Source organism: Thermothelomyces heterothallicus, assembly GCF_042370625.1.
Source record: "Thermothelomyces heterothallicus CBS 202.75 unplaced genomic scaffold P884_scaffold_2, whole genome shotgun sequence".
Lineage (NCBI taxonomy): Eukaryota > Fungi > Ascomycota > Sordariomycetes > Sordariales > Chaetomiaceae > Thermothelomyces > Thermothelomyces heterothallicus.
In genome coordinates, this window is record NW_027192563.1 from 873,949 (window position 1) to 899,516 (window position 25,568).

The following is a 25,568-nucleotide window of genomic DNA, read 5'->3' on the forward strand; positions in this document are numbered from 1 at the left end:
TTTGTAAAAAGCGTTGGGAGACTATGGGGCGACTCTAATCATATTCGAGAACCTCCATCCCCGACCATTTTGTTGTTTCATTCGGTGGATTCCATGCGACCCTGCTCCAGGACCATTTGACAAACTTGCTGCCTGCCTTGGCTGTAACTTATGCTTTTCTTTTACGGAGTGTTGTCGGCTACCCGTGTTTGGCCACGGTGCCAAGTTGCGCGGGGCCTAGTCCGCCCACGCTAGTGTTGTACGGAGTAGTAGCTCAGGGTAAGAAGGTAGTAGCCAAGGTTGTGGCTTGGCCGTCACTCACAGCTTGGTCCTCTCGCCCTCTCACAAACCACTATCACCCACTCATCCCAAAATACTGCAGAACTGACGTCGGAGAATCTCCATACGACGATTCGTTTGTTCGCTTCCATTTCACGACCGAGTTTGGCAGTTTTATTTGACTTTTTTACGACTCGAGTGCCGACATCCGCTAGGAGGAAGAGTCCTGGAAGAGGCGTCGTTGCAGGGTTTCCGATGTGCCTGAAACGGGCGACTTCTTAGGTCCCTTCGTGCTCCACTCGACCCTGCGGGCACCTGCCTTGCCCACCCCGCGACCGCACCCTGTGTCGGCTCCTCTTCCGACAGCGAAAACCTACATCCATGTCTTGACGATCCTTCGAGCGCACACCGTGTTCTTTGTCCGCGAGGGACCACGCACGAGGGCGGACGATTAATTCTTGAGCCGCCCTGGCCCACGCGATCGCCGGTGGGGTGACTAGGCTAGTTACCCACGATCAACCGACAAAGTTGCGCACCTGCCTTGTCGCTTCCGTGAAGCACACAATCTCTATTTTGCAGAGCACGGCTCTCTGCCACCAGCCAGCGCGACATGTCCTTTCGCAGCGATGACTCGCGCCGGTACGGCCATGTGCCGCCAGCGCAATATTCCGTTGCCACCCCTCCACAGGAGCCTGCCGGATATCCCGCGCGGCGACTGAGCTTCAACAGCGGCGATGATGCCAACTACTTCGAACAGCCCAACGCTCGACCCCAACCGTTATACACGGGTAGCACAGGCAGGGCCGACGAGGAGCTCTTCATAACTGGACCGACTGCTGAGAGCCAGCCGGCCGCTAACCGGGCGAGCTACGTCCCGCACAACGCAGCAGCAGCTACCTACCAGCGTCAATACCAGGTCCCGCCCCCTCCCCCGTCGCATTCGACATACAACCCCCAGGCCTTTGCTCGCTCGCAGTCGACTTCACTCCCGTACCACCCCGCACAGAACTTGCGGCACACGCCGTCCACGAGCCCAACCTACACTTCCCCCCCGACGACCTACACGCCCCCGGTATACAACCCCGCAGCATACGCGAACACCAACTCGGCCCTCTCCCCGAGGCAATCCACCGGCGGCTACAACAACTATGGCTACGGAAACTACACCACACCCGCCGTTCCTCACGTATCCACAGCATACGTCCCTCAGCCGCCGTCAACTTATAGCGCCGGCGGATCACAACCCTCTTCGGCGACCACGCCTTCGGCCCCGCAACGATATGAGCCTGCGCTGCACAGTCCGCAATATGCACCCGCAGCAGCGCCGTCCGCCGCCTCGCCTCGGTGCGAATTGCCATATCCCACATCGTATGGTGGTCAACAGTACTCCGGGTCGTCGTATGCTAGCAACGGTGTCACGGCCGGGTCGAGCCCAGCATACTCTGCGCCTGCCGCGCATACACCTTACCCTCTGCACTCCCAGATGCCCGTTGGGCCCGCCTACTCTCCAGACCCGAACTCTTTCTCTAACCGGGTGTCTCGATCCAACTCTCAGCCGTCGCCGCTGCCGTCTCCCCCGACTCATTCCCAGGCATCGCCTCAGGTCCAGAGGCATCCGACAAATGCGCCGCTCCCCAGTCGCCCGATGGATGACCTGCCGGAGGAATCAGACTGGACAGTCAATGGTGGCAGCGAGACTGATTTCCAGGTGGCTCAAGAGAGCTTGATTCAGGACATTGTCTCCGATTTGGGTATAACGCACACCCAGCGGCCCCAGACCGCCAATGGTGCCGCCTCGGATGATCTTCTGCACAAGGCGCATCGGTACAATTCTACCTCGTCGAGGACGACTTCCGACACTGGCGTGAACCGGTACCCGTCAAATGCCTCGTCCGCCTTCGATAACACCGTGGTTTCCACCAACACCACCTACACCTGGGATTCTGAAGAAAGCGACCCAGAAGGTGCGGCTGGTCTGCTGGCAATGAGAGACGATATGGACGATCGAAGGTTTGGTGGAATCACGTTTCCGACGTATATGGAGCCACTCGCCTCCCCGCCGCCGCCGCCGCCGCCGCTCCGGTCGCACTCGCCGCTTCCCGAGCCTCCCGAGGAGCAGGTGAGTACAGGCAACGAGTTCGGCGGAATGGATCTCGGCATGTACGGAGGCGGCTACGCCGGGAATCTGCAGTACGGCAACGAGGTCGGTTCCCCACCGGCAATTGCCCAGAGCCAGGACGCCCCTCGCCCGCTGCCGACGCCTCAGGTTCAGGGAGCCGAGTACCCGCCGTTCTCTGATGTGTCGGTCGATTACGGAGGCACGGGCGGCCTTCTCCCGCCTCAGACTCGTCGCTTGAGCTTCGACGACGGCGACGAGCGAGCATCCCTCCATTCTCGGCACAGCGGGAGCGATTCTCCCCCCAAGGAGGACTACCCTTATGATCAAATGTTCTGGCACCCAGGCCTCTCACACCGTCCGTTGCCTGCCCTCCCCTCTCAGACTGCAGATGGCGGCTCGCGGGTTTCACCACAACCTTCTGTCAGGTCTGGTTACCAGCACAACTACTCCCTGAGCGCAGACTCGAGGCTCCCTTACCCGCCCGACACACCTGTCCTCTACCAAGGTCAACATTCCGCCCAACCTCCCGTCGAGAGGTCAATATCGCTTTCGAACCACAGCACCACACCCCCGGTCCAGGCGCCTGCGCGGTCCCGAACAGATGCTACTGAGGAGCGGAGGCGAGCGCTCAAGCATATGTCCCAACCGCATGCACACTCCTACCAGCACGGCGCCGCGGTGCCATACGAGAGCTATGGTACTGGAACGCCGTCCTCACTGGCCGCTTATGATATGATCACGTTGCCCACCGGTCGGAAGAGGAAGTTTGTGCCTTCGAAACTCACGGCCGCGGATTTCAAGCGTTGTGCGGAGCCCTGGGCTTTGAGTAGCATCACATCCTGGATTCGCGAAATGGCGGAGGGCGAACCGGATCTGAAGAGGAAGACGATTGAAGAAGGCGTTCTTAAGCTCTTCTGTGCCAAGGTGCCGACCATGAACGTTGCCGATGCGGAGTTGCTAAGTGCGAGGGTGGTCGATTGTATGTTCGCCACCGGCATCCTGATTCCCGAGGAAGAATGGGTCAAGTTCGGCGCAGGACAGCTCTCCGGTGTGCTGGTGCAGCTCACCGGCTCTGGGTGCTTCGCGCCCAAGTTGCATGAGGACGAGGGGATGGCGCCCAGGTTGCATGACAACGGCATACCCGTGAGGTGTTATTCTCACACCTGTGGCAGGACGCTCAAGAAGGTAAATCTCGACAATATGATGTCCGAAGAGGACGTTGTCGTCTTGGACTGGGCCACCTTCCATGGCGTGACCAAGGAGGAGATCCAGTCGAAGCCCAAGAAGGAGGTCGAGCGGCAGAATGTCCTGCATGAGATCGTAACAGGAGAGGAGGAATACATGGGCCAGCTCGACGTTCTTCGTCTGCTATATCGCGACTGGCTCCGGGCGTGGCAGCCGCCCATCATCGCGGAAAACCGGATGGAGAAATTCATCGACGCTGTGTTCGGCAAGGTGGATGCTGTCCAGCAAATCAACAAGGAGCATCTGCTCGCTCAGCTCAAATACCGCCAACAAGAACAAGGCCCGTGGATCGTCGGATTTAGCGACTTGTTCAGAGAGTGGATTCGAAAGGCCAGACCGATCTATATCGAATACTGCTCGTCGTTCCCGTATGCCTCGTATCTGATCAGGAAAGAGGCGGCCAGAAACCTGCTCTTCCGCCAGTTCCTCGATGTGGTCCGAGACCACAAACGCTCCAAACGTCTGGAGTGGACAACGTTTGTCAAGGCGCCCATCACCAGGCTCCAAAGATACGGTCTCCTTCTCGAAACGGTCAAGAAGAACATGCCCGGGGAGAGCGAGGAGAAGACGAATCTCGAACGAGCTCTGGAAGAGATCAAGAAGGTCACCCACGAGTGCGATGAGAAAGTAGCGGAGATGACAAGGAAGGTTGAGCTGCTCGAGCTGCAGTCTATGCTGGTTCTGCGACCTGGCTTCCAGTCTGTCCTCAATCTCGACCACCTTGGCCGAGAGCTGCTCAAGCAGGGCGACCTGCAAAGACAGGGCTCGAAAGGTGTCCGCTGGGTGGACACCCATGCCCTTCTCTTCGACCACTACTTCATTCTTGCCAAGGCAGTACCCTCAAAGGACGGGAGGACCGATAAGAAATATGATGTGTCCAAGGAGGTACGTGTACACCAAGGTTTCAGAGGTTGTCTGACGATGCTGACGGCCGAATGATCCAGCCCATCCCCATGCCCCTGCTTTTCCTCGAGAGCATGAACGACGACCCGGTCGCCAAGCAGAAAGGCTTGACGGCCCCTTTGGCTCGAACCACAGCGGCGACTGGTTCCGGGACGCAGCTTAATAAGGTGAACTCGAATGGAGGCGACCGGCCCGGAATTGAACATACCGCAACCGGACCGTCCATGAGTTCTCTCAATACAGTGTCGCGGCTCACATCGGCAGGGGCCGATGACGGCAAGATTATATATCCGTTCAGGATCAAGCATCTTGGTCACGATATCTATACGCTTTATGCATCGTCGGCTCAAGAGCGAGCCGCTTGGTGTTCGGCCATAATCGAGGCCAAGACCAGGCATGCCAGAGCGCTCCATGCACAAAACGCCGAGCCGTTCCGCCTGCGCGTCATTGCGGACAGCGCGTTCGCGTATGACTCGGCGTCACTCTTGGGAAGGCAGCCCAGCGTGTCGATCAGGGGCACGCCTCTGGACAGAGCGATCCGCGAGATGGAGCAGGTGTACGGCCCGGGGAGGGGCCCGCCTCCGGTGTGTCGGGCGATGGTGAACTGCGCCTGCGGTTTCACGGCGTTTGGCAAGTCTCTCATCGCCATTGGGACCGATTATGGCGTTTACATATCCGAGGTGTCGAACCCTAGGGGTTGGACACGGTCGGTTCAGATCAACAGAGTTACGCAGATTGCCGTCCTGGAGGAGTTCTCTGTCTGCCTACTTATCGCAGATCGATCGCTGATTTCGTACCCGCTCGACGTGATTGCGCCGGTATCGAATTTCCCTGCACCAGCGCACGACAGTCCGCGCCGCGCGCCGCAACGTCTTGCCAAGGACGTGGCCTTCTTTGCGACGGCCCGCATGAAGGACAGGATGCTCGTCTTTTACAAGCGCAAGGAGGGCATGCATAACACGTTCAGAGTCCTCGAGCCGGTGTTCCAAAAGGCGACCGAAAAGCGATCTCGCCTCTTCGGTAGCCGCCGCGGAGGCTCGGGCGGGACGACCGAGTCCTTCCGGGACTACGATGCCTTCTACATTCCGACCGAGTGCTTCTCGCTCAATCTCTTCCAGAACTACATCGCAGTCGCGACTGCCAAGGGCTTCGAACTGCTCACGCTCGACAAGAAGGTCACACAATCTATTCCGCGCGATCTCGGCCAGGCCGCCATCGCCAATATCGCCTCGCGCATCAAGGAGCCACACCCGCTCGGCATGTTCAAGCTGAACGATCAGGAGTTCCTGCTCACCTACGACGACTGCGCCGTTTACGTGGACAAGCACGGCGAGATCAGCCGCACCCTCATCATGGAGTACTCGGGCAAGCAGAAGAAGGCGAAAGCAGCGACGATGTTTGGCCAATATCTCCTGCTGTTCAACGACGACTACGTCGAGGTGCGTAATGCCGAGAACGGGCGCCTGCGGCAGATCATTGCCGGGCGCGATGTGCGCTGTCTAGATTTCGGGTTCCGCGGTCCCACGGGGACTGCCGCTGCGGGGGTCGGTGGTGGTGGTGCCGGCTTGGCCGGGCTACAGCCTCCCACGGGGGCGCAGCAGGATTCTAAGGGCACGGTCAAGATCTGCATGAGCCATCCGGAGGTGCCCGGCGGGCAGATCGTGCTAGAGATGTTGTTGAATGACGGACACGCGGAATGATGCTGACAACGGGATTATGGAGAGGAAATGGTCATGATCGTGACGGGCGAATGAACTACAACACCATTGGGAAGAAGGTGAAGTGAGCACAGCAGTGATGATGACAGTAATGACAAGGCCAACTGTCGGGTTGGCGACGACGGTACTCCTTTGATTTACGACATGTGGAAGCTCAATCTTGTTGGAGGATTGAGGTTTCCGTTTGTTGTCTTGGAAAGACGGTTGTTAAATCGATTGAGAGGGATTTGATATTTTTTTTGTCTGTTTCTTTCTTCAATCCTCATTACTCCTGCTTCTTACGCGATTGCTCGGTTGATGATACGGGGTCCTTGGTCTTTTTTCTGATGCGGCAGTGACTTCACGATTCCCCCTATATTATCTCCTTTGGCGCAATCCTAGTTTTGTTGATCGTTGATGGTGTATGTTAGTCGGGCGCAGCGTTCCGGTCACTTGCTGGACAGTAGTCAGGGAGCAGTGGGAGTTTGTTACCCAGCAGCGTATGGTTTCAAGTGGATGATGGTTCCTTAGACCTGACCGCTCTTTTATTGAACCGGCAAAAATGACATCGACGGAGTATATATTATGGGGGAAAAAAAGGGAGGAAGAAAAATGTAGTAAATGTAGTGCGTCAGCCGCGAATCGAACGCGGGGCCCATCGATGGCAACGATGGATTTTACCACTAAACCACTGACGCTGTGTTGTGATTGTTGTGGAATTCTATGTGATGGGGGGGTTTAACAACGGGGAGCTCGAATTTGAACCGAACCGAATTCTATCGAAAACCCCTATTAAAAGGGAAGACCGCCATTCGCCATATGCAAGTGACTCGAATAATATGAGTCCTGTTGGGACGAGATCGCAAGAAGGGGGGGGGTGGACGACTTGACACCGATGCACTCAACATGCTCCATACTCCAATGATAGCTAGGATCCAGCGCACGCAAGATAGAAGAAGGATAGCTTTGTTTTCACAAGAAAGCAAAAACTACCACAACCCGCCTTACTCGTCATCCCAATGCCTCCGACTGATTATAATGGGCCTCGCCGGATCCCAGGGCCCGTATATCTCGTTCTTGTACTTCTGCAGCCCTATCAGCCACCAGCTGCACCCGCCCATGGCCAGGGCGGCGATCAGACAGCCGACCAGCATGCCCAGGAGCCCCTTCTTCCACGGCCAGCCCTTCCCGTCGCCCAGGATCATGCCGACGCCGGCGCCGGCGCCGAGGACGAGCAGCACGGTCAGCGCGACGTGGTACCGCCAGCTGCGGTGGCGCGCGTACTGGCGGAAGACGGGGAACAGGCCGAAGACCTCGATGCTGAACAGCGTCAGGCTGAACACCTGGCCGGTGCTGGGCAGCCGGCTCGCCAGCACGGTGGACGCCATCAGCGCGGCGTTGGTCGACAGCGACGCCACGGGCATCCGCTTGCTGCTGCCGCTCCTCCCGCCGCCGTGCGTCCCGGCAACCACGCCGCCACCGCCGCCGCCGCCGCCGCCGCCGGCCCCGCCGGCCCAGCTGCTGCCCGAGTAGTCGAAGAAGAAGACGTTGATGGCGAGCAGCCAGAAGGACATGGCCCAGATGCTGTCGGAGGAGGTCGAGCGGGTGAGGGACTTGAGGATGGGGGAGAGGCCGAGGAGGGTGAAGTAGATGAGGATGGCCGACTTGATGGTGCTGAGGCGGACGTAGGCGCGGCCATTGCGGGCCAGAGGAGGAGATGGAGCCGGATCGCCGGCATGGCTGTGGTTATCCGGGCCATCGGGGCCGAGGCGAGCGGCGGCGGTGGTCGCGGCGCTGGCCTGGGAGGCGACGGAGCTGACGGAGCGCGAGTGGGAATGGCCCGGGATGAGGAGGCCGCTGTTACTGCTGCTGCTGCTGCTGCTGCTGCTGCTGTTGCTGCTAGCGCCACTCACCGAGAGGGAGGGTCGTTGTGGTTGTTGTGGTTGTTGGTGGTGTGAGTGGTCTTGGAGGAGGTTTGAGGTCGAACTCGCGGCGGATGGGAGGTTCGAGACGCTCGAGTTGCTCGCGGTGTTGGGGTTGGGCACCGGCTGGTCGAGGCCGGACGAGCCCTGCCGCCGCGGCGAGCGGTCTTCCCTGTACGCTCGTCCATGCCGCATCATGCGCGCCCTGGCATCCTCATCACCTAGGCCGCTTGTCGACTCCTTGGTGACCCACCAGTCCCACAGCAGCCAGCCGAGGAATGTCGCGAAGCTGCTCCATCCGACCACCGAAACAGGGCTGACGCGCTCTTGGAATATGCCCACGAAACATACTACGAAAATTATGACGGAGCAGACGTGCTGCACGATGACGGTCGAGTCGGCTACTAGAGGCCAGAAGTCGTATGGCCGGACGCGGGGATTGCGCTGGAGGTTTTCGAGAAAGGTTGCTTGGTCGGTGTAGTTGTCCGGGTCTGTTCCATGGAGACGTCAGCGCCCTCGTAGTCCGACCGAGCAGGATTAAAAAAAAAAAAGGAAGAAAAAAAGAAAGGAAAAAAAAAAAAAAAAAAAAAAAAAAAAAAAAAAAAAAAAAGAGAGAGAGAGAGAGAGAGAGAGAGAGAGAGAGAGAGAGAGAAAGAAAGAAGCTGCGGGGCATTGCGCACATGACTGCTTCACCCAGAGCAGCTTCTGGAAGCGCTTCCGGCGCCTGCTCCGGCTTCGATTGGGATCCTTGTGCCTAATGCGGCCTCGGCGCGACTCTGCAGCGGAGGCATTCACCCCTCTGTCGAGACTCGCGAGGCGGTGCGGCGGGGAGAAGGGTGCGTAGGCGTCTTCGGGCGACAGATGCGACGGGTCGGCGCGGCGTGACCTGAGACCGGCGGGCACGGTCGACGATCGGACCAGCGGCGGGAACGGCGTCTCGGAATCGGAGGGGATGGCCGATTGATGGAGACCCGAGGGAGGGGCCATGGATCAACTAGGATGGTGCTCCATGAACAGTGCTCCGTCGGAATAGAGATGTCGGGATGGCACACGGATACCGCCCGTTTCCCAACTTGCAGCTGCAGTTGCAGTGCGTGCGCGTGTGTGCGTGTGTGCGGGTGTGTGCGCGCGTGTTTGGGTATGAGTGTGGCTAACGACTAGTTACTCCGCACCCCTGACGTGAAGCGCACTCCATGTTCCGAGGAAAACAAGCTTCGAACAACGCGCGGGCCAATTCTTAGCGCCGGCATGGGTTGGGCAGCCCCGCTGCTTTAGTGGGCCCTCAGCTTCCGATCCTGCATCAACCCTCGGCACATCCCAACTGAAAACGGCCAAGTGTTGGAGCTCTCACTCATATAACTCTACCACATGACATATTTGACCGAAGTCTAGAGGTCGTATTATCCAGATTAACCTCAAATCGTGACCCCAAATCAGCGCGCAGATGGACAACAGAACCTAAGGCAGACAGCTTTCGCATTTGGTTTGCGCGAGCATCAATCAGCACACACAGCTTTCCCCAACCCCAGCCCGCATGACGTACGACGATCGCCCGTTGTGACTCTCTCACCGGCGCTGGGGCTTACGTAGCATTTCCGCAGAGAGGTGCTGGCAGAATGCATGGAGGGACGGAGTAATCCGTAGGCTGGCGAAAACAACTTCAACTAAAAATGGTGAGCCCAATCTTGCTCCAGCTCATGTCTGTCCGGACAGAAATACGCTTTTGAACAGTAGTATACAGTGAGCACTGCCTTGCATGTGCACGCGCACACATATTGCACGTCGCCGGTCGAGTCGCCGGTCGAGTCGCCGGTCGAGACGCCGACTGACTCATATGTATATGCTTATCTTGGCACATCAAGAAAGGGGCTTAGTGTAGCCAGGCTCGAATCGCCCTGCATGGCCCAATTGGGTCTTCTTGCGTAACAACAGCTAAAGTGCCCCTCACAGCCGCAGCAGCAGCTTCTTTTCCCAATTGTCAAGCGTAGTAATTACCTATGTAATCCGTACATGATCCGTACGTGGTCCTTCCCCGTTCGGCTTATGGAGGCCAGGCCCAATCGGCGGCGCTTTACCGAGGCACACTATGTCACCGAGTCAGAGCTGCCGGATGCCCCTTAGCCGGTCGGTGCCTTAACTTATTATGTGACTTGCGAAGCATTGCGAAGCACGAGATCATCGGATCGGCGATTCCTTCTCCTGTTCCATCATAACCTTTTTTGAGTACAAAGCCATCATCATCCACAGTATTCATTCTGCTATCCATTGGTTGGCTATCTCGTCTTGTTATTATATACCATACATCTCCTTTTCCAAAAAAAAAGCCTCCCACCACAGCTTCCGCCGCTCTTCATTCAGCATCGACACTGTGCTGTCAGGCCCTATAGAGGATCAGTAACGCGCTACGATGAAGGCGAGCTGCCTCTGTCTCACGCTCGGCGTCGCGCCACTCGCGATATGCGCGCCAGTATCCAGGTTCCTTCCGGGGCCTGGTGGCGAAGCTCTAGACCACGCAATCAATCGTTTCGCGCCAACACCCTGGTTTGCCCAAGGAAGCCAGACCGTCGAGAAGGCGGAACCACAACAAGGCTTCAATCCCCACAAGCTGCCTCCAGCCAAAGTGGCCCAGGCCAATGCCAATGTCCTCCTCCCTCCTCTTTCGAGACACCGGCCACCACCGCCCGCAGAGAGACCGGAGGAACCAGAGACCGACGCCGTATTCGTGCCTCACCCGGCCCAAGACGAGCCTAATAACCCTGAGCTTTTCGAATCACAAACCACTGAAAACCCCGAGTCTACCATTCCGTGCCATCAGGCTTGGTCCCCTCGTGAGAACAATGACGTGCTCGTTGTCTGCTTGGCAGCTGCCTTCATGCTGGTGGTCGTAGTGATGGAGATGTGGAAGAGCCTCTTCAGGAGGTACGCCTTCCTTTCTTTTTTTTTTTCCTAGTTCCGTGGAAAAGAAACATCTCTTTGAGGCTAACCAATGTTCGGTGTTCTGCCTTCCAGAAAAGGAGCCATTCGACTAGAATCAAGCGCCAGCCCGTCGCAAGTTTCATTTCGGGATACGCAAGACGACGGAAGTCACGCCCAAAACGAAAAGCGTCGTGTGTGAAGCGTTCCAAATTCGCTGCGAGCTACCAGCAACAGGCGGCGACGCTACCCCCCACTTCAACTCGGTTGCGCCTGGCATCCGCGACCTCATCATCTGACGCGCCTCGAATGTTGTCCGGGATAAGATTGGGTCTGACTTTTTTAATCCCGCACGGTTCATTGTCCACGTAGCACTTGCATCGCGGAGGAAGCGGGTCGGCTCTTGGAGGACTTTCTTTGTGCGGGAGAATTATGTTGGGCCTGGAATCACCAGGAGACAGGCCAGGAGTCGCAGGGCAAATAAATCTTTTTTCAGGTACCATCGCGGTCGTGGCACAGCTGACAAAACGGCTCCCGTCGGGCATACACCCGCCCAGTCCTGACAACCATGGTTCAAATAACTACCTCAACTGCAACGAAGAATGACCTTTCAATGTGAGGACACTGTGATCCCTCCGATTCCATCTCCTCTCTGGGGCATGCCGTGTCCATGATCGAGAACTGACAATCCGCACGAAGTACTCGAGTTAAAAAAAAAAACGGGCGAACTTGTTCTCATTGAACAGTCATCCATCCGAATTCGGAAAGCGTGTTTGCTATGAAAGTGAGCCCACCCAAGTCGACCAAAAGCGGCAGCTCCCTTCGGGACCAGCGATGACACGCCCATGACCTCAACGAACGGCAATCAATTACCCAGCATTGCGGAATCCGTCGTCGACCAATCTCTCGACAATCCTTGGACCGGAGTTGTGTAATCAGCCGGCCGCCGCAGCGATTCACGTGGTCGTGGGCTTGCAGAACAAGGCTGGCCGAGTAACCCATTCGGCCCCGCTCTCCACCGGACACGGGAGCGGGAGCGCATCGAGCTTTTCGCGGAGCGGTAAGCGCGCCAAGAAGGAGAATACCCACATCGGGTACGCCGCCCAAGAGGGGTGAGCTAAGCCCGATGCTCTCTCGGCTTTCGCGCGCCATGTCGCCGGCGGGGAGAAGCACGGGAGCGGGACCCGAGCGTGGCTGAAGAGCGGAGTACGACAGAAGAGAACATCCTTCTTGGTCTTGGCTTTCCGGACGAAGCCGTACCTCGGTTCCCGCGGCGTCGACTGCTGTGTGGCTTGTAGGTGTAGCAAGCGTTCTTGTAATCCGTATAACTACTCCGCCCAACAAATCGTCCAATTCGAAAGAAAGAGGGAGGAGGCCCGACTGGCTATTTCAACTTTGGTTCGTGGCAGGCAACAGCGGAAGTATAAGCTTGGGTCCGCCTTCTGCCTCCAAGCTAGTATTGCAAGGTACCTTCCAAAGCCACTGACTGCAGTGTAGCTTCCCCAGCCCCAGCCTCAATCATGCGCAGGGGTTTCGAGCCCCGCGCTTTCATGCCCTGCTCGGCCTTTCCGGTGTGGCACGTCGTGATTGTTCCTAGCAAAAGCTTAAAAAGACCACAGTTCTTGCCCTGGGCTCGAAGACGTTTTCAGGCATCATAAGACATCCTGTCGTCGATCGGCATTCAGTGCTGTCTTGGTTCTCGGCTCTTTTTTTTTTTCTCTTCTTCTTCTTTGGTGTACGTTTTGTGTGTTTCTTTTAAGCCCCTCCAGCCCCTCCTCAGCAAAACTTGGCCAAGCCCTGAGCCTGAGATTGAGTGGAAGGATTAACAGTTTGGGACACCCCGCATTCCGAAGCACAACAAGCAGACGCTGCGGTTGAGAGAAGTCACTTCGGATTCGGCTGGCAGCTGGGCTGTAGACAAATACCACAAACCTGCCAGAATAAGGTAGCTACGCGATATGTCGCTGCAGGTGGACGACGGCAGCCGTCGTGGCCGCTCCCGCTCTCCCGGGCGCCGCGGGGCAGATGAGGACGGGGAGCGCGACCGAAGCCGTACCCGTGCCTCGCTCAACGTGGTCGAGGTTCCGTACCCGGGCTCCACCGACTCGTTGCGGGGGGACCCGGCCTCTGCGGCCTACGAGTATGAGCGCCTGTCGAGATGGCCGCCCGGTCCCGACGCCGCTGCGGGCTACTATCCACCACCACCGCGCGGGAAGCCGGCCGACGACCGCGACGACCCTTACGCCCAGGCGCGGCGCGAGGTCGAGTACGGCTACGAGAGGGACGGGCGGCGCGACCGGGAAAGCGACTCGGACCGCGACAGGGGCCGCCAGCGCCCGGACCTCTACCTGCCTCCCAAGTACGCCGCCAAGATCGTGACGGTCGAGCCCGGGTCGCCCCCTCGCCAGTCACGCGACTCCCTCCCGGCGGGCAAGGACGGCGAGTCGGAAAAGGAGCGCGAGCGCCGCCGCAAGAAGGAGAAGCTAGAGGAAGACCTGGCCTACGGCAAGCTCCCCGGCCCTTCCAAGTACGAAGCCCCTCCGTCCCCGCGCCCGGAGAGCTATGGATACGCCCAGCCGAAGCCGTGGGAGTACGCCAAGCCGCCGGAGGAGCCCCGGTATAACGCGACCCATCTGGACGTCCAAGGGCCGGCTGGGGGGCCCGGCCGCTCTCCGAGCCCCGGTCCGCCCTCGCCGATCAAGTCGGCCATGAAGCGCGACCGGTCACGGTCCCCCATGCCACCGACGGCGCGCATGTCGACCCTGAGCGTCGACACCCCTCGCCCCGCTGCCGGCCTCTCCGTCTCGGCCGCCCCGGCGTCCCCGCTGCTGGAGGCCTACCACGGCACCTGGCAGTCCCTGTCCCCCATGCCCTCCCCGATGCCTCCCCCGACCGCCGACCCGCAGATCCTCGAGGCGCTCTCGCCCATCGCCTCGGACGACGAGCGCGCGGGCGACAAGCGCCGCGCCCGCCGCGCCCGCTTCAACGACCCGGCCGACGATGCCGCCCGCCTCGCCAAGGCGCTCAAGGGCGAGAGGCGCGCGCCCGACACGGAACCCCTGATCGAGATCCTGCCGGGGCTCACCCACGAGCAGGTGATGGAACTGCGCGCCGAGTACAAGCGCATCGTCAAGACGGGCGCCGAGCGCAAGGGCGTCAACATCGCCAAGCACATCCGCGCCCGCCTCAAGGACGAGGACCCGAACCTGATGAAGGTGTGCTACGCGACGGCGCTGGGCCGGTGGGAGTCGGAGGCGTACTGGGCCAACTTCTGGTACCACGGGGACAAGACGCGGCGCGAGCTGCTGATCGAGGCGCTCATGGGCCGCACCAACGACGAGATCCGGCGCATCAAGGAGGGCTTCAGAGACAAGAAGTACGCCAACAGCCTGACCAAGTGCATGCGCACCGAGCTCAAGGAGGACAAGTTCAAGAAGGCCGTCCTCATGGTGCTCGACGAGCAGCGCATGGAGGAGGTGGACGCGTACGGCCGCCCGCTGCGCATCGACTACGACCTGGTCGACGACGACGTCCGCCAGCTGCACCACGCCGTCCGCAGCGAGAAGGGCGGCGAGAGCCTCATGATCTCCATCGTCACCCAGCGCAGCGACGCCCACCTGAGGGAGGTCCTGAGGGAGTACAAGGACAAGTACAGGGGTGCCAATTTCGCAAAGGACGCCCTCAAGAAGAGCGGGAACCTGGTCGTAAGTCTTTGTTTTTTTTTCTTCTTTTTTTTCTTCCCATCCTCTTTTCTTCTTTCACTCTTTTCCCCTTCCCTCCTTCTTTTCTTCCTTCCTTTCTTTTTTTTCCCCCTCTTTTCTTTTCTTCCCCGTTCGTTCTTTGTTGCTTTCACCTCTTACCCACTTCTCCCCATCCTCTTCCCTCCTCGCCCTACATCCCGTTCCTCCCTTCCCCTCCCCTACCTACTCTTTCCGCTTTTAGCATCAAGCACTAACCGCCCCACGCTCCCTTTTCCCCGTCAAACAGGGCGAAGTGCTCGCGCACATCCTCAACGGCGTCATCAACAAACCGATGCGCGACGCCATGCTGCTGCACCACGCCCTGACGGCCTCGCGCCGCGACGAGCTCCGCCGCGAGCTGCTCATCTCGCGGCTCGTCCGGTACCACTGGGATGCCCAGCACATGGCGCTCGTCAAGCGCGCCTACCGCGAGCACTACGGCCGCGAGCTGCAGGACGCCGTGCGGGAGGCGACCCGCGGCGAGTGGGGCGAGTTCTGCGTCGCCCTGTGCATCGTGCGGATGCCGGACGATGTGAGGCAGGTCGAGAGGGTGGATATTCATCGGTAGTCCTCTTTCCAAACCTTGATCCATCTTAGCTTCTCTCTCTTTTTCTGTTTTCACTCTCACCCTCTCCTTTCTCCCTTTTTTTTTTCTTTGCGCTTTTTGGCGCCTTGCCGGTTGAGGAGTGTGTTTTGAACGGGTTTCGGATATATGAGGCTCGGAGTCGTCTGCTTGGATCGGTCGAGTGAAGCAAGATTGGGACATGGCTCTTTCGGCCTTCTTTGCTTTCCTTTCTTTTCATCTATCAATCCTCCATCTGGATGCGTATCCCCGATTTTCGGTGGTATTTGTAGTGGTTGTGGATCTCCAGGAAAAGGAAGGGTAATTGATAACGGACCGCCTAGGCCCGTCTGGTTCGGTTGAGGACATGGTCAGTCGTCTCTAATCGTGAGAATGTGTCTTCGACCTCTGTTGGTGGCGTCGGATGAGGTTCGTTTCCTTGTTAGGCCCCATCCGTTGCTCTTATTCTTATATCAGACACCAACTCGACGCATGACCACCCCACCAACGATGCGGATCTCTTTACAAAGTGTTTCAAAATGCCTTTCCCCATCCGCCCGAACTGTTATCTGTCCCTCTTTGTACCGGGATATGCTGTACGGGACATACATACTCGCAATTCAGCAACGCGTACATTCATCCAGCTGGTCAGCAGAGACTGAGACCCTGGGCCCCTCCATCAGCCCGGGGGGAGAGGTGGTTTCACACCAGCAACATGGCCCTTGCATCGCTAATAAGCGGGATGTGATGAGGCAGCCCTCCCGACAGACGGGCGCTTCTTTCGGATGCGCAAGAGGAGTGCGGATGCGAACCCATAGTACGGGCGTCTGCTTGCTCCGGGGCAAAGCCGCGAGACGCATTTTTTCTCGAGCGATATGGCCTCATCTCACTGAGCAGATCTCCTCCATCTTCTTTGGCTTTTCAAGGGATGCATACGCCAGGGGTGGTAATTTCTTAAGTCTACCCCCGAGAGAAGAGACCGAAGTAGAGTAGTATAGGAATGATCAGGGTCGATCCTGCTGACAGTGATCGAGACTGCTGTCGGCCCGTCTGCTCGTAACTACGAGTCTGAGAGGGACCCGAGTCCTTGTTCGGGCTCGGTGGGCTCTGTCCGAGATGGACGTTTCTTGTTTCTTCCCCCGTCCACACGGCTGGTCCTTCTCTCGTCCGATCTCATCAAGACCTCTCCCGACCCTCCCTCATGTTCCAGAGTCCGCCGGTAGGTTTGGCTCTCCGTAACAGCACTCGCAAGCGTGCACAAACATGCACACTCTCACCCCTCCCTCGGCCTCGCTCGTCCTCATTCGTACGCGCACATACACTACACAATTAACGGATCCCGCAAGTCGATCCTTGATAACCCTGCAAACTGGAATGCCCAGCTGCATGTAGTATGTATGCATGTATGTACAAATTACAAGAGTACGGACACGTCGGCACCGTTCGTCACAGACATTGCGGAGTGAGCACACGGCTGCAGGTCGGGGATGGTCTGACTTGTTCCCAAACGGAGCACTCCAGGTTTCGGGTTTCGGGCTCCGACACAGGCACTGTTACGATGGGTGAGGTACTTGCATGTACATACATAGTTACAAGGGCAGAAACCTTCAGTACACCCTCTGTGCGCTTGTGGAAGAGTATGGCGTGTGTTGGTCCCTGCGGGGGGTTGCTGGCCCGAGACATTGACCCGGCCCCTACTACCTCCTCCACAGTAAACAGGGACTTGTTATTATAACTACGGATAGTTTAGTAGTTTAGTAAGTTTAGGAGAGGACGGTGGGAGGGAAATAAGTTTGTCCGCCTCTGGCTTCGAAAGAGTCGAGAACGGGGAAAAAGAAGAGCACGGGGCTCTTGAGTAGATGTTTAGTCAGCCGGAATAAAGAGAAGGCGCGCGCTGACAAATTGTGGAACTTGGTTATTTTTTCTTCTTTGATGTGTTATGTAACTATGTATGTACGTACGGCTGTACGGATTACATATGACGACTTGACGCGCACAGCCGCCATGAACGGGAAGGTCGATTTGTGATTGGGTTGGGGAAGAGAGGGGGCAAGTGCCAGGGTTGCTTCCCGGATATTGTTTCGAAACCCACTCAAGGTCAGGTGAGGTAAGCTGCATCTTACCCATCTCTGGGCGGTCAATCAACAGATAGCTTTCTCTCAGGGATGAGCCAAAGAATGCTACACATTGGGAGAACATCATGGGCTGCTCACAGGTGGTTATACGCTAGTGTTGTATCACCGCAGATTTACACAGCTTGCATGCAGCTCCGCGATATTCCTGCTCAGGGGGCAGCACAGTGGGCTGCGAGTTAGTGTATTCCGTCTCTCAACGAGATCCTGAGAATTACATGAGGCACATACATATACCTCACGCAGTACATACATGCCACCTACAGATATTGTCCATACATTCATCTTGTAGTGTCGTGTGCCTTCTTACCGTAGCATGTACGTCCGTATACGGAATACACTTAACCCTGCAGCGGGCTGCGACGTCTCGCCGCTTCACCAACCGCCGTTGTACCTAGCAACGCCGGGACTCCACAGAGACGATCGATTTCCCCAATCAGGGAGGAGAGGGTAGTACCTTATTTTTACGGTATTCGGGTAGGGGTCAGCTGTGGCACGTTCCGATCAAGCAGCCTGCAAGCCTCAGCTCACCAACAACAAATAAGGAAGACCAGGTAAATGACATAGAAAAAGTTGACTGTGCCGAACATCACAGCGCATCTTGCCCTATCGTACGAATCATACGCAAGTTACCTACTTGGTAACACCAATAGAAATTAAGGTTGAGAAGGGAAAGTGACACTCGCCCTCGTCAGGCAATGGCTTCATTTTATTTCCTTCCTTCCTGCCTTCCTTTCTTCTCCTGGTAAGAACTTCCTCATATATATTACGACCCAAATCGAGGAAAGGACGAAAAAGAAGCAAGGCACAGACACACACACTCACAGAGAGAGAGAGAGAGAGGGAGAGAGAGAGCGTGTGTGTGCGAGGGTGCGTCTTCTATTCGGAAAAAAAGACAACTACAAGCGTATCCGCTCCTTCGCTTGCCCTGCTCGCTTTCGGTTATCGGACAGCTCAAGAGAGCAGTGCCAAGCTCGGCCGAGAGCTAGCCGGCTTGGCTTTTCAATCGGCGCCGTGCCCTCGGGCGATGCACGTATTCTTGGCCCGTCCCGGAGCGAGTTCCGCCTTCCAGTGGGTTGTTGGCAACCCGCGGGGGATCCACCAGGGGTTCCTTCTCGCGCAAAAAGAATGTCGGTTCAAGTACTCCGTATGGAGTCCTCCGTACAGTTTGCATCTTGGAACTTGTCGCAGCCAAGAGCTTTCCCTCCAATCGTCTTCCCCCGACCTGAAGGTGGATTCTCCAAGGATTTTTTTTTTTTTTTTTAAAAAAAAGCCCTCTCTTTCGTTTCGCAACGGGAATCGGGCGCCCGGCCAGAAAGCTCCAAATGCACGATCGGCGTTAAAGCAGCCCGCCCGCCGAGATATGCCCACCTTTTTTTTTCGGCGATAGTTGGTATGGCTTTTCCCGCTGGGCAAAAACGATTCGTGACTATGACTGGCTGGGATATCTGTTTCCACCCCATTTCTTCTTTTGTTCCCCCTTGCTTTTAGATGGGAATGGACTTACGGCGATGATTCATCATGACCAACGGACTTAACTCGCCGGACTTAGCCCGGATTCCGTCAACCGCCTGGCGCCGTTTTTTTTGTTGGGGGTGTGTGTGTGTGCTTCCCACACCATGTCAGTGCTGCTGAGCGCCGTCTCTGGAGTCATGCTCTCCCTGGCCAAAATCTTACTGCAGACAGCGAACCTTCGCCGGGAGCTAGTTACAGCTAGCTACCTTACTTGTTCACAGACCTTGGTACTGCGTAGTCAGCCGTACGAAGTATGACCAACCACCCAACCCCTTCCCCCACCCTTCATTCCCCCCCGGTTTGGTCAGGGTCCAATTGCAGGCGCTTAGCCTCTGTCGTCGTTCCGTTCCGTTTAGCGACCAGAAAACCGGGCCTTCTTCATCAGGTGGTCTCAGGCGGGCATGTGCTGCGCCCCGTTTCGTGTTCCTCTCTGTTCTTTTATCTCGAGTTCCACACCTTTATGCAGCATAGACGAGACTACTGCACTATTGACCGTACGATTGGTTTTTTTGTAGAAGAGCGATGTACGGATGTACATAACTACTCTTTTACCCTGGATTCGACCGCGGTCTAGGTTTAGGTGGGGTGGGACGCAGTACGGACATAACTACGGTAAAGAGGTTACTCCAATATCGCGGGACGATCCAGGCCCCGGAGGCCCGCGGAGCGTTCAACGGCGCCGGGACTCGGGGTCCAGAAAATCCCGATCGTGAGAGCACGTTCCTCCGTCCTATTCGAAGGGCGGAATCCGCCTGACCCCATGAACACAAGGCCGCGCGCCTCGGGAAGTCCATTGGGATATTTTCTATTGGTGATATTATGATGGGAACACACATTCTTCGATGTTTTGTCTTGCGTGGAGTCGGCCACCGCTTCGGGGGTTGGTTGTCTCACGCCTTTTGGCCCGCCTGGTTGGTTGCACTGCTCCCCCAAGGTTTGGCCATGAAACCCAGAAAATGCCGACCGAGCCAACCCCGCGTTTTACATTCCGCGTATCGCGTATTTTGGGCTGCTGAGATTACGGCATGTGGCTCCTCGCCGAGCATGACGATGCCTCTTGGCTGACACCGAGATGATCCCCAAATGGGAGGCAAAATTGCGTCCTTGTCGACAATCAAATCCGTCGCAATCCCGGAGAGATTGGTGGCTGTTTTCACAAAAGATCCGAGACGGTGCTCTTGGCTCCTCTGTTGGTCCGTCTCGTTGACCGTTCAGATACGTTTTGAGGCACTCCGTAACGCCCTTGTCAATTGGTATACCTGCCCTGCATGCTTCTTCCTCGTTTCTTCCCTCGTCCCCCTATATATATATTTGTCTATACTACAAGTATGTGGGGGGCGGAGGGAAACCCATACGACAGAAGAAAAAATAAGTTGTATAAACAAAGACCCGACTTCTCACGCTGCTCAGCTGAGAAATGCGAGAGTCCGGATTATGAATCATGGCCAGATCCACATCTGTCCTGTTTCCGAGGGACATCGGCGAAAACTGTTCGACAAAACGGAAAAGCAATGCAGCCTCGGAGCAGCCAGAAATCACTAACTAATCCGTAAACCCAGCTCCGTGGATTCGGGCACTTTTCGGCGCGTTACGGAGGAACCTGATGGGTCAAACGCACGCTCGGCCCGTTATCTTGTCCGTTTTTTAGGTGGGGCTGTGGATTTGAGTTGTGCGACGGACGAAGTAAGCGACGACTCTCGCTGGTTCCTGTATTCCAAATCTAGTAGGAGTGGGGTTGTGAGTTTGTGTGCATCCATCATGAATTGAACAATAATGCTGTCGTCATGCACCTGGGCTGGGCCGCCGCCAGGTTACGCATCGTTTGTAGCCGTAGGGCTGAGGCAGGGCTACAGATCTGTTCAGGTAGCGGTGGGGTGCACATCGTCGTCGTCGTCGTCGTCGTCGTCGAAGAAGAAGAAGAAAGACATGTGAGGTCCGCCGTATGGGAGAGACGAGAGGGAGCAGCGGTTTTTGATGAATTTTGGCATTAACGGCAGTGACGGCTTTGTCAAGCCAGCCGTTCTCCTATCAGCCCTTCCGCTGGTCACGCGCATTAAGACGCAAAGTGCTCACCACTCAACCCAGCTCATCATGCCTCTAATTATACAGTCCAATGCGTCAAGCCAACCACTCCTGGGACGCCCCGTGTTGTGTTTGAGATCCTCACCGGTCTTTCCGTACGCCTGCGCCAATAACGCCTCCCGAACGTAAAACAAGAGCAAAGCAAATCACGGTCCCATCCTCCTGTTGACTCCCAGGTTTCATAAACCCAAGAGGGAAAAAAAAGAGAAATTCGAAGCCCTAAATGTTTGTATTGGAAAAGAGTGGTCGTAAACTGTCTTCTTCGAACCCGGAGAATATCATGGGGTCGCCCATTCCCATCATAACTTCGGGGTTCCGACAGGAGGACGAGAAGCCGGTGGGCTTGGCCGTGTAGTTAGAGCCCAGGACTCCCGAGGAGATCATGTCCGTGCCCACGAAACCTTGACTGGCCATCCACAATTGCTGGGTCGTGAAATCCATCGACGACGGCCGGCTCATCCACTGGAAGTTGTTCGGAGCCGCGGGGACGGTGGGAGACTGCTGGCTCGGCGGGAACCCGTCCGACGGCGCCGCGGGCGGCGGGGAGAGGTCGAAGTCGGGGTAGCTGAGGCTGGCGGGCGACAAGCTGACGGCGCTGGCGGTGCCGAACGCGGCCCTGCGATAGTCGGGTTCGAGATCGAAATCCGAATGCTCGGCGTCCGAGGCGGCAGAGGAACTGGCTCGATCTGTCCGGTTGCAGGCGGTATTAGACTCGGTCTCTTGCCTGGAGCTGCTCGTGCTACCGCTGCTGTTCTGCAATGCATCGCCCGCTGATGCCGCCGCCGCCGCCGACGACGACGACGACGACGACGACGACGATGATGATGATGACGCTGATGATGCCGACGCTGATGATGCTGTCGCTGCGTGCTCCTGCAATTGCCGAGCCAGCTCGGCCATCCCGGCCTCATCCTCAGGGAAGATGGAACGAACGGGAAGATCCAGGTCGCTGTTGGGTCGTAAACAGCCGAGTTTGGCGGCAACGTTGTGAATGACAGGTTGACCGCGGTCGTTCAATTCGGGCTCCCCCAGGTCCCAGGGCTCTCCGTTCCGCACCATCGAGTAGAGCTTCTGGACCGTGGCAATCAGGACAAACTGCGTGTTTTCCAGCACCTCGGCGTACCCCGGCGGTAGTTGTTTGTACTCGGTCTTCTTTCGGGTCCCAGCCGTGCATATTAACCCGTCGTCTTTACACCTCTTGCAAGGAAATTCTCCATCGCACTAACATTACGTGTCAGTAAGGAAATTACGGCCAGTGACAATCCCCAAGGTGTACAAAAGCATATATATATATATATATGTATATATATATAAGAGCGAGCCCGGTTACCTTTGTCTTTTTCATGCGACACCTCTCGCAGGCCTTCCATACTCGCTTATGCCTCCCATCGCTGTGCTGCGAATGGCTTTCCTTGGCTGGTGACGGAGGGTGGCTATGTGTACTCGTCCGCTTCAGTGTCCGATGTACTGTCTTGGTAGGCTTGGATGCTGCATGGGGCCGCTTCGACCCCTGAGGTCTGGTATGCTCCTCGTTTGGAGGGGTAGGTAGGCTGTCCATCATCATCATGGGAGGGGCAGGTGGGAAGGAAGCAGTGGCAGGTGTAGTGAGAGGTAGGCATGTAAGTGAGAGCGAGCGCGCATGGAGGGGGCCAATGCATATATGTACAACAAGTACAACAAGTACAAGGGTGGCTGACGGAAACAGGGCGTATCGTAGGCAACTCCGTTTTCACCAGAAGCGGCGCGAGCGCATAATAAGCCGCAGGAGTAACTATTCTGGGGCGATTAATAATACTGGGGCAGCCAAGAGGACAAGCAGGTTGTTGACAGGACGACAAGGGGCATGGGGTCCTGGGAAGGAGTGGAGGGAGGAAAGAGGATCGTTTGGCGAGGGTAGTTACAAAGCATGCGGTGCGCCTCTGTGCCTACTCGCTCTCGGTAGTTACACTAGTGCTGATACGGGGCAACCGTTGGGGAAAATCGAATGGCTCGGAGCTGGGGTCTTTCGCCGCGCGAGTCGTGGTGGTATCAACGGGTCGGCCTGTTGGTCATGTCCGAGAGCGCGCCTACACTAGGGTACCCGCGATGCTTCCCACGCCGTCGTTTAGCGTACCCTCCTAAGGTAGAAAAGCAGTGGAGCAGGTTCCGCCGTGTACATACAGTACACGACATACAAACGCGTGAACATGCGATGCACTAAATTCTTTTTTTCCTCTTTTTTTCTCGATGTCCATTATTGCGGAGATACCCAAACAACTGACGTCCTCATGACCAGGGAATGACTCCGTCAAGAACACAATGATCATCTAGACACCCACTTGGGCGGCGGCACATCCTTGCTCAACTCGAGCTCTGGTTGCACCTTTCAACCCGATCTGCCCAGGCCTCAAAGCTCGGTGGCATCCTGGGAGTGGGCTGAAAGCGCGAGATGCGCCCAGCCAAAATGCGAACGTGAACGTAGCGTGCGAGCTTGGTGCAAAGAAAACAATGAGAAACAAAAAGCAAGAATCGGAATGCCCAGGCTCTCCCATCATGGTTCGATGGGCTTGAGAAGTCCAAGAAGCAGCGGTCCTACTTGTCAATCAGTCAAGCGTGCTCCATTGATTGTCGGCCAAGAAGGTTGGCAAGCTGGTGAGGAAACGGTACGGTGGGGTACTTGGCGGTACATGAGGTACCTTGGTACGAAGGTTATGGAGTAACCCAGGTAGTTACTCTGCATCGGCCTTTGGGGCGCGCAAAGGCCGAACGAACAGCGACCTGAGTAAGCTCTGTTCACAGGCCATTTCTGCTACCCCCATTAACCAGCAGTCCCTCGTCTGCAACCCTACGCTGCAGCGAAGCATCGCCCCTTCGGGGTCAGAGTAGTTCGTTCAACCCGCACTCTTCGCGATGAGCAGGGGACTAGGATCCGACTTGATGAGCAATTCTTTATCCGAAGCGACAGGCATAAAGCAGAATTGAAATTGATAATGCCTCCCAACCACCCCCTCCTTGTGGTGATGATTCATGTGATAAAGCGAGACCAAGAATTGATTGTCGGACTCAGTGGCGAGCTGTTGCCGAATCCCGATTGATGAAATGATGAAGAGGAGGGGCAGGGTTCAGGTTTGGCAAAATTAGAGCGAAAAATGGGTTCGATATTGGAGGTCACAGGTAAAACTGGGGATCGAAAAGCTCGACCGACCCCACTTTATTAGGCAATTCTGCGCGAGGAAGGCACCCGTATCGTGGAACGCTACTTTTTTAACCCCATCCTACTACTTTAGTAGCGAAAAGGCCAGGACGTCATCGACCACCCAAAGAGCCAACACCGCATCGGAATTCCGCAGAGCCGACCGCTTCCACCCTGCGTCTTTCTCAGGCGAAACTTGCGATCTCTGGGCAACGGTCAGCAAGCCACAGATCCGATGCCTGCAAACTGGACAATGTCGCCATTGCGAGGTCCCTTGTAATCCGTACTTAGTTTTCCAACCTGGAGCAGGACCTAGCGTCCGATGCCCTCCGAATCGGGGCTACGTAACAAATATGGTTATACGTGGGACAGAGGACCTGCCGCTGTTCGCCGAAAGCACGATGCACGCGACACCACCGGAGATATTCCGGATTTTGCCCGCTACCCGCAAAACCTTGCTCCGCGGAGTATACATAGTATACATACCTCGGTGCGGATATACCCCTGGTAGATGGCGCGCCCAAGGGTAGCAGGCTACTGGGGATGCCATGCGGACCGAGTTGATGCCGCCAAATCCCTCGCTGCGTATGAGCGATAAATCGCGTCGAAAGGCGCGAGGCATGCATAGTACTAGTACAGCGTAGCGTCCATCCGCACCGGTGCATCTCGCACACAGAATGGGGTGTAATCTCTAGTTATTCGGTTACGCAATGCCGAGTTAAGGGCGCCCAGCAGTTCAGGGCTGATGCGCCATGGCTTCCTTGGGCCAAGGCGCTCTCATACGACATGCGGCGGATGTCGCTCACGATATAATTTATTCCGCTACGTATCCGGAAAACATGCTGTGCACCTCGCCTCGCCCACGTCGACATTGTTCGGCCCATGAATCCGCCTTAGTACCACGGCAGAAGCCCGATTGCGGTGCAGAACTTGGCACCTCCTTGCCGGCTTCTAGAAGGATTCGCGGGACACCCGCACCCACAATTGAGACGGACGGGGCAAGGCTGAGGTGGGGAGGGGAACGGTACCTGCTCACAGTGTACGCAGTAGTAGGTTGTTTTAGAGAACTGGAAACCGGGATCCTGGTTGTCTGCGAGTTACTACGACCGCATCGTCGGTGTGGGCAGCATCTTGCCCGGTTCTTCCCGTTCACTCCTCCCTAAACACGCGCGATTTTTGGAACACCGGCATGGAGGGACATGCGCAGACAGCATCGTCTACGCAGGACGGCCTCGCGCAGTCGAACCAGCTGTTGTCGGATCGAGCTGTCGAGCATCGGCATTACCTCTCGAGGATCCAGTGCTTCGG

General features: G+C 56.8%; 5 protein-coding genes and 1 non-coding gene across 6 annotated transcripts; 3 read left to right on the top strand and 3 right to left on the bottom strand.

Annotated features, from left to right (window-relative positions):
- Positions 1 to 868: 868 nt before the first annotated feature.
- On the top strand, positions 869 to 6,225 carry P884DRAFT_192126 (CNH domain-containing protein; the record flags this gene model as incomplete). Its single annotated transcript, XM_069437649.1, has 2 exons — positions 869 to 4,507; positions 4,567 to 6,225. The coding sequence occupies 2 exons, from the start codon at positions 869 to 871 to the stop codon at positions 6,223 to 6,225; spliced, it is 5,298 nt and encodes a 1,765-aa protein (XP_069301105.1).
- A 624-nt stretch (positions 6,226 to 6,849) lies between these two features.
- On the bottom strand, positions 6,850 to 6,920 carry P884DRAFT_t26. The gene has a single exon. It is a non-coding gene; the product is annotated as a tRNA-Gly (tRNA).
- A 306-nt stretch (positions 6,921 to 7,226) lies between these two features.
- Positions 7,227 to 9,131, bottom strand: P884DRAFT_191291 (phosphatidylinositol N-acetylglucosaminyltransferase-domain-containing protein; the record flags this gene model as incomplete). Its single annotated transcript, XM_069437581.1, has 3 exons — positions 7,227 to 7,649; positions 7,695 to 8,635; positions 8,825 to 9,131. The coding sequence occupies 3 exons, from the start codon at positions 9,129 to 9,131 to the stop codon at positions 7,227 to 7,229; spliced, it is 1,671 nt and encodes a 556-aa protein (XP_069301106.1).
- A 1,180-nt stretch (positions 9,132 to 10,311) lies between these two features.
- On the top strand, positions 10,312 to 11,374 carry P884DRAFT_51356 (uncharacterized protein). Its single transcript, XM_069445937.1, has 2 exons — positions 10,312 to 11,063; positions 11,154 to 11,374. The coding sequence occupies exons 1-2, from the start codon at positions 10,552 to 10,554 to the stop codon at positions 11,257 to 11,259; spliced, it is 618 nt and encodes a 205-aa protein (XP_069301107.1). The 5' UTR covers positions 10,312 to 10,551; the 3' UTR covers positions 11,260 to 11,374.
- A 1,641-nt stretch (positions 11,375 to 13,015) lies between these two features.
- Positions 13,016 to 15,365, top strand: P884DRAFT_266760 (uncharacterized protein; the record flags this gene model as incomplete). Its single annotated transcript, XM_069442051.1, has 2 exons — positions 13,016 to 14,761; positions 15,000 to 15,365. 2 exons carry the CDS (start codon positions 13,016 to 13,018, stop codon positions 15,363 to 15,365), a joined length of 2,112 nt encoding a protein of 703 aa, XP_069301108.1.
- A 5,942-nt stretch (positions 15,366 to 21,307) lies between these two features.
- On the bottom strand, positions 21,308 to 22,646 carry P884DRAFT_192127 (uncharacterized protein; the record flags this gene model as incomplete). The annotated part of the gene is made up of 2 exons (XM_069437650.1): positions 21,308 to 22,309; positions 22,419 to 22,646. The coding sequence occupies 2 exons, from the start codon at positions 22,644 to 22,646 to the stop codon at positions 21,308 to 21,310; spliced, it is 1,230 nt and encodes a 409-aa protein (XP_069301109.1).
- Positions 22,647 to 25,568: the final 2,922 nt, after the last annotated feature.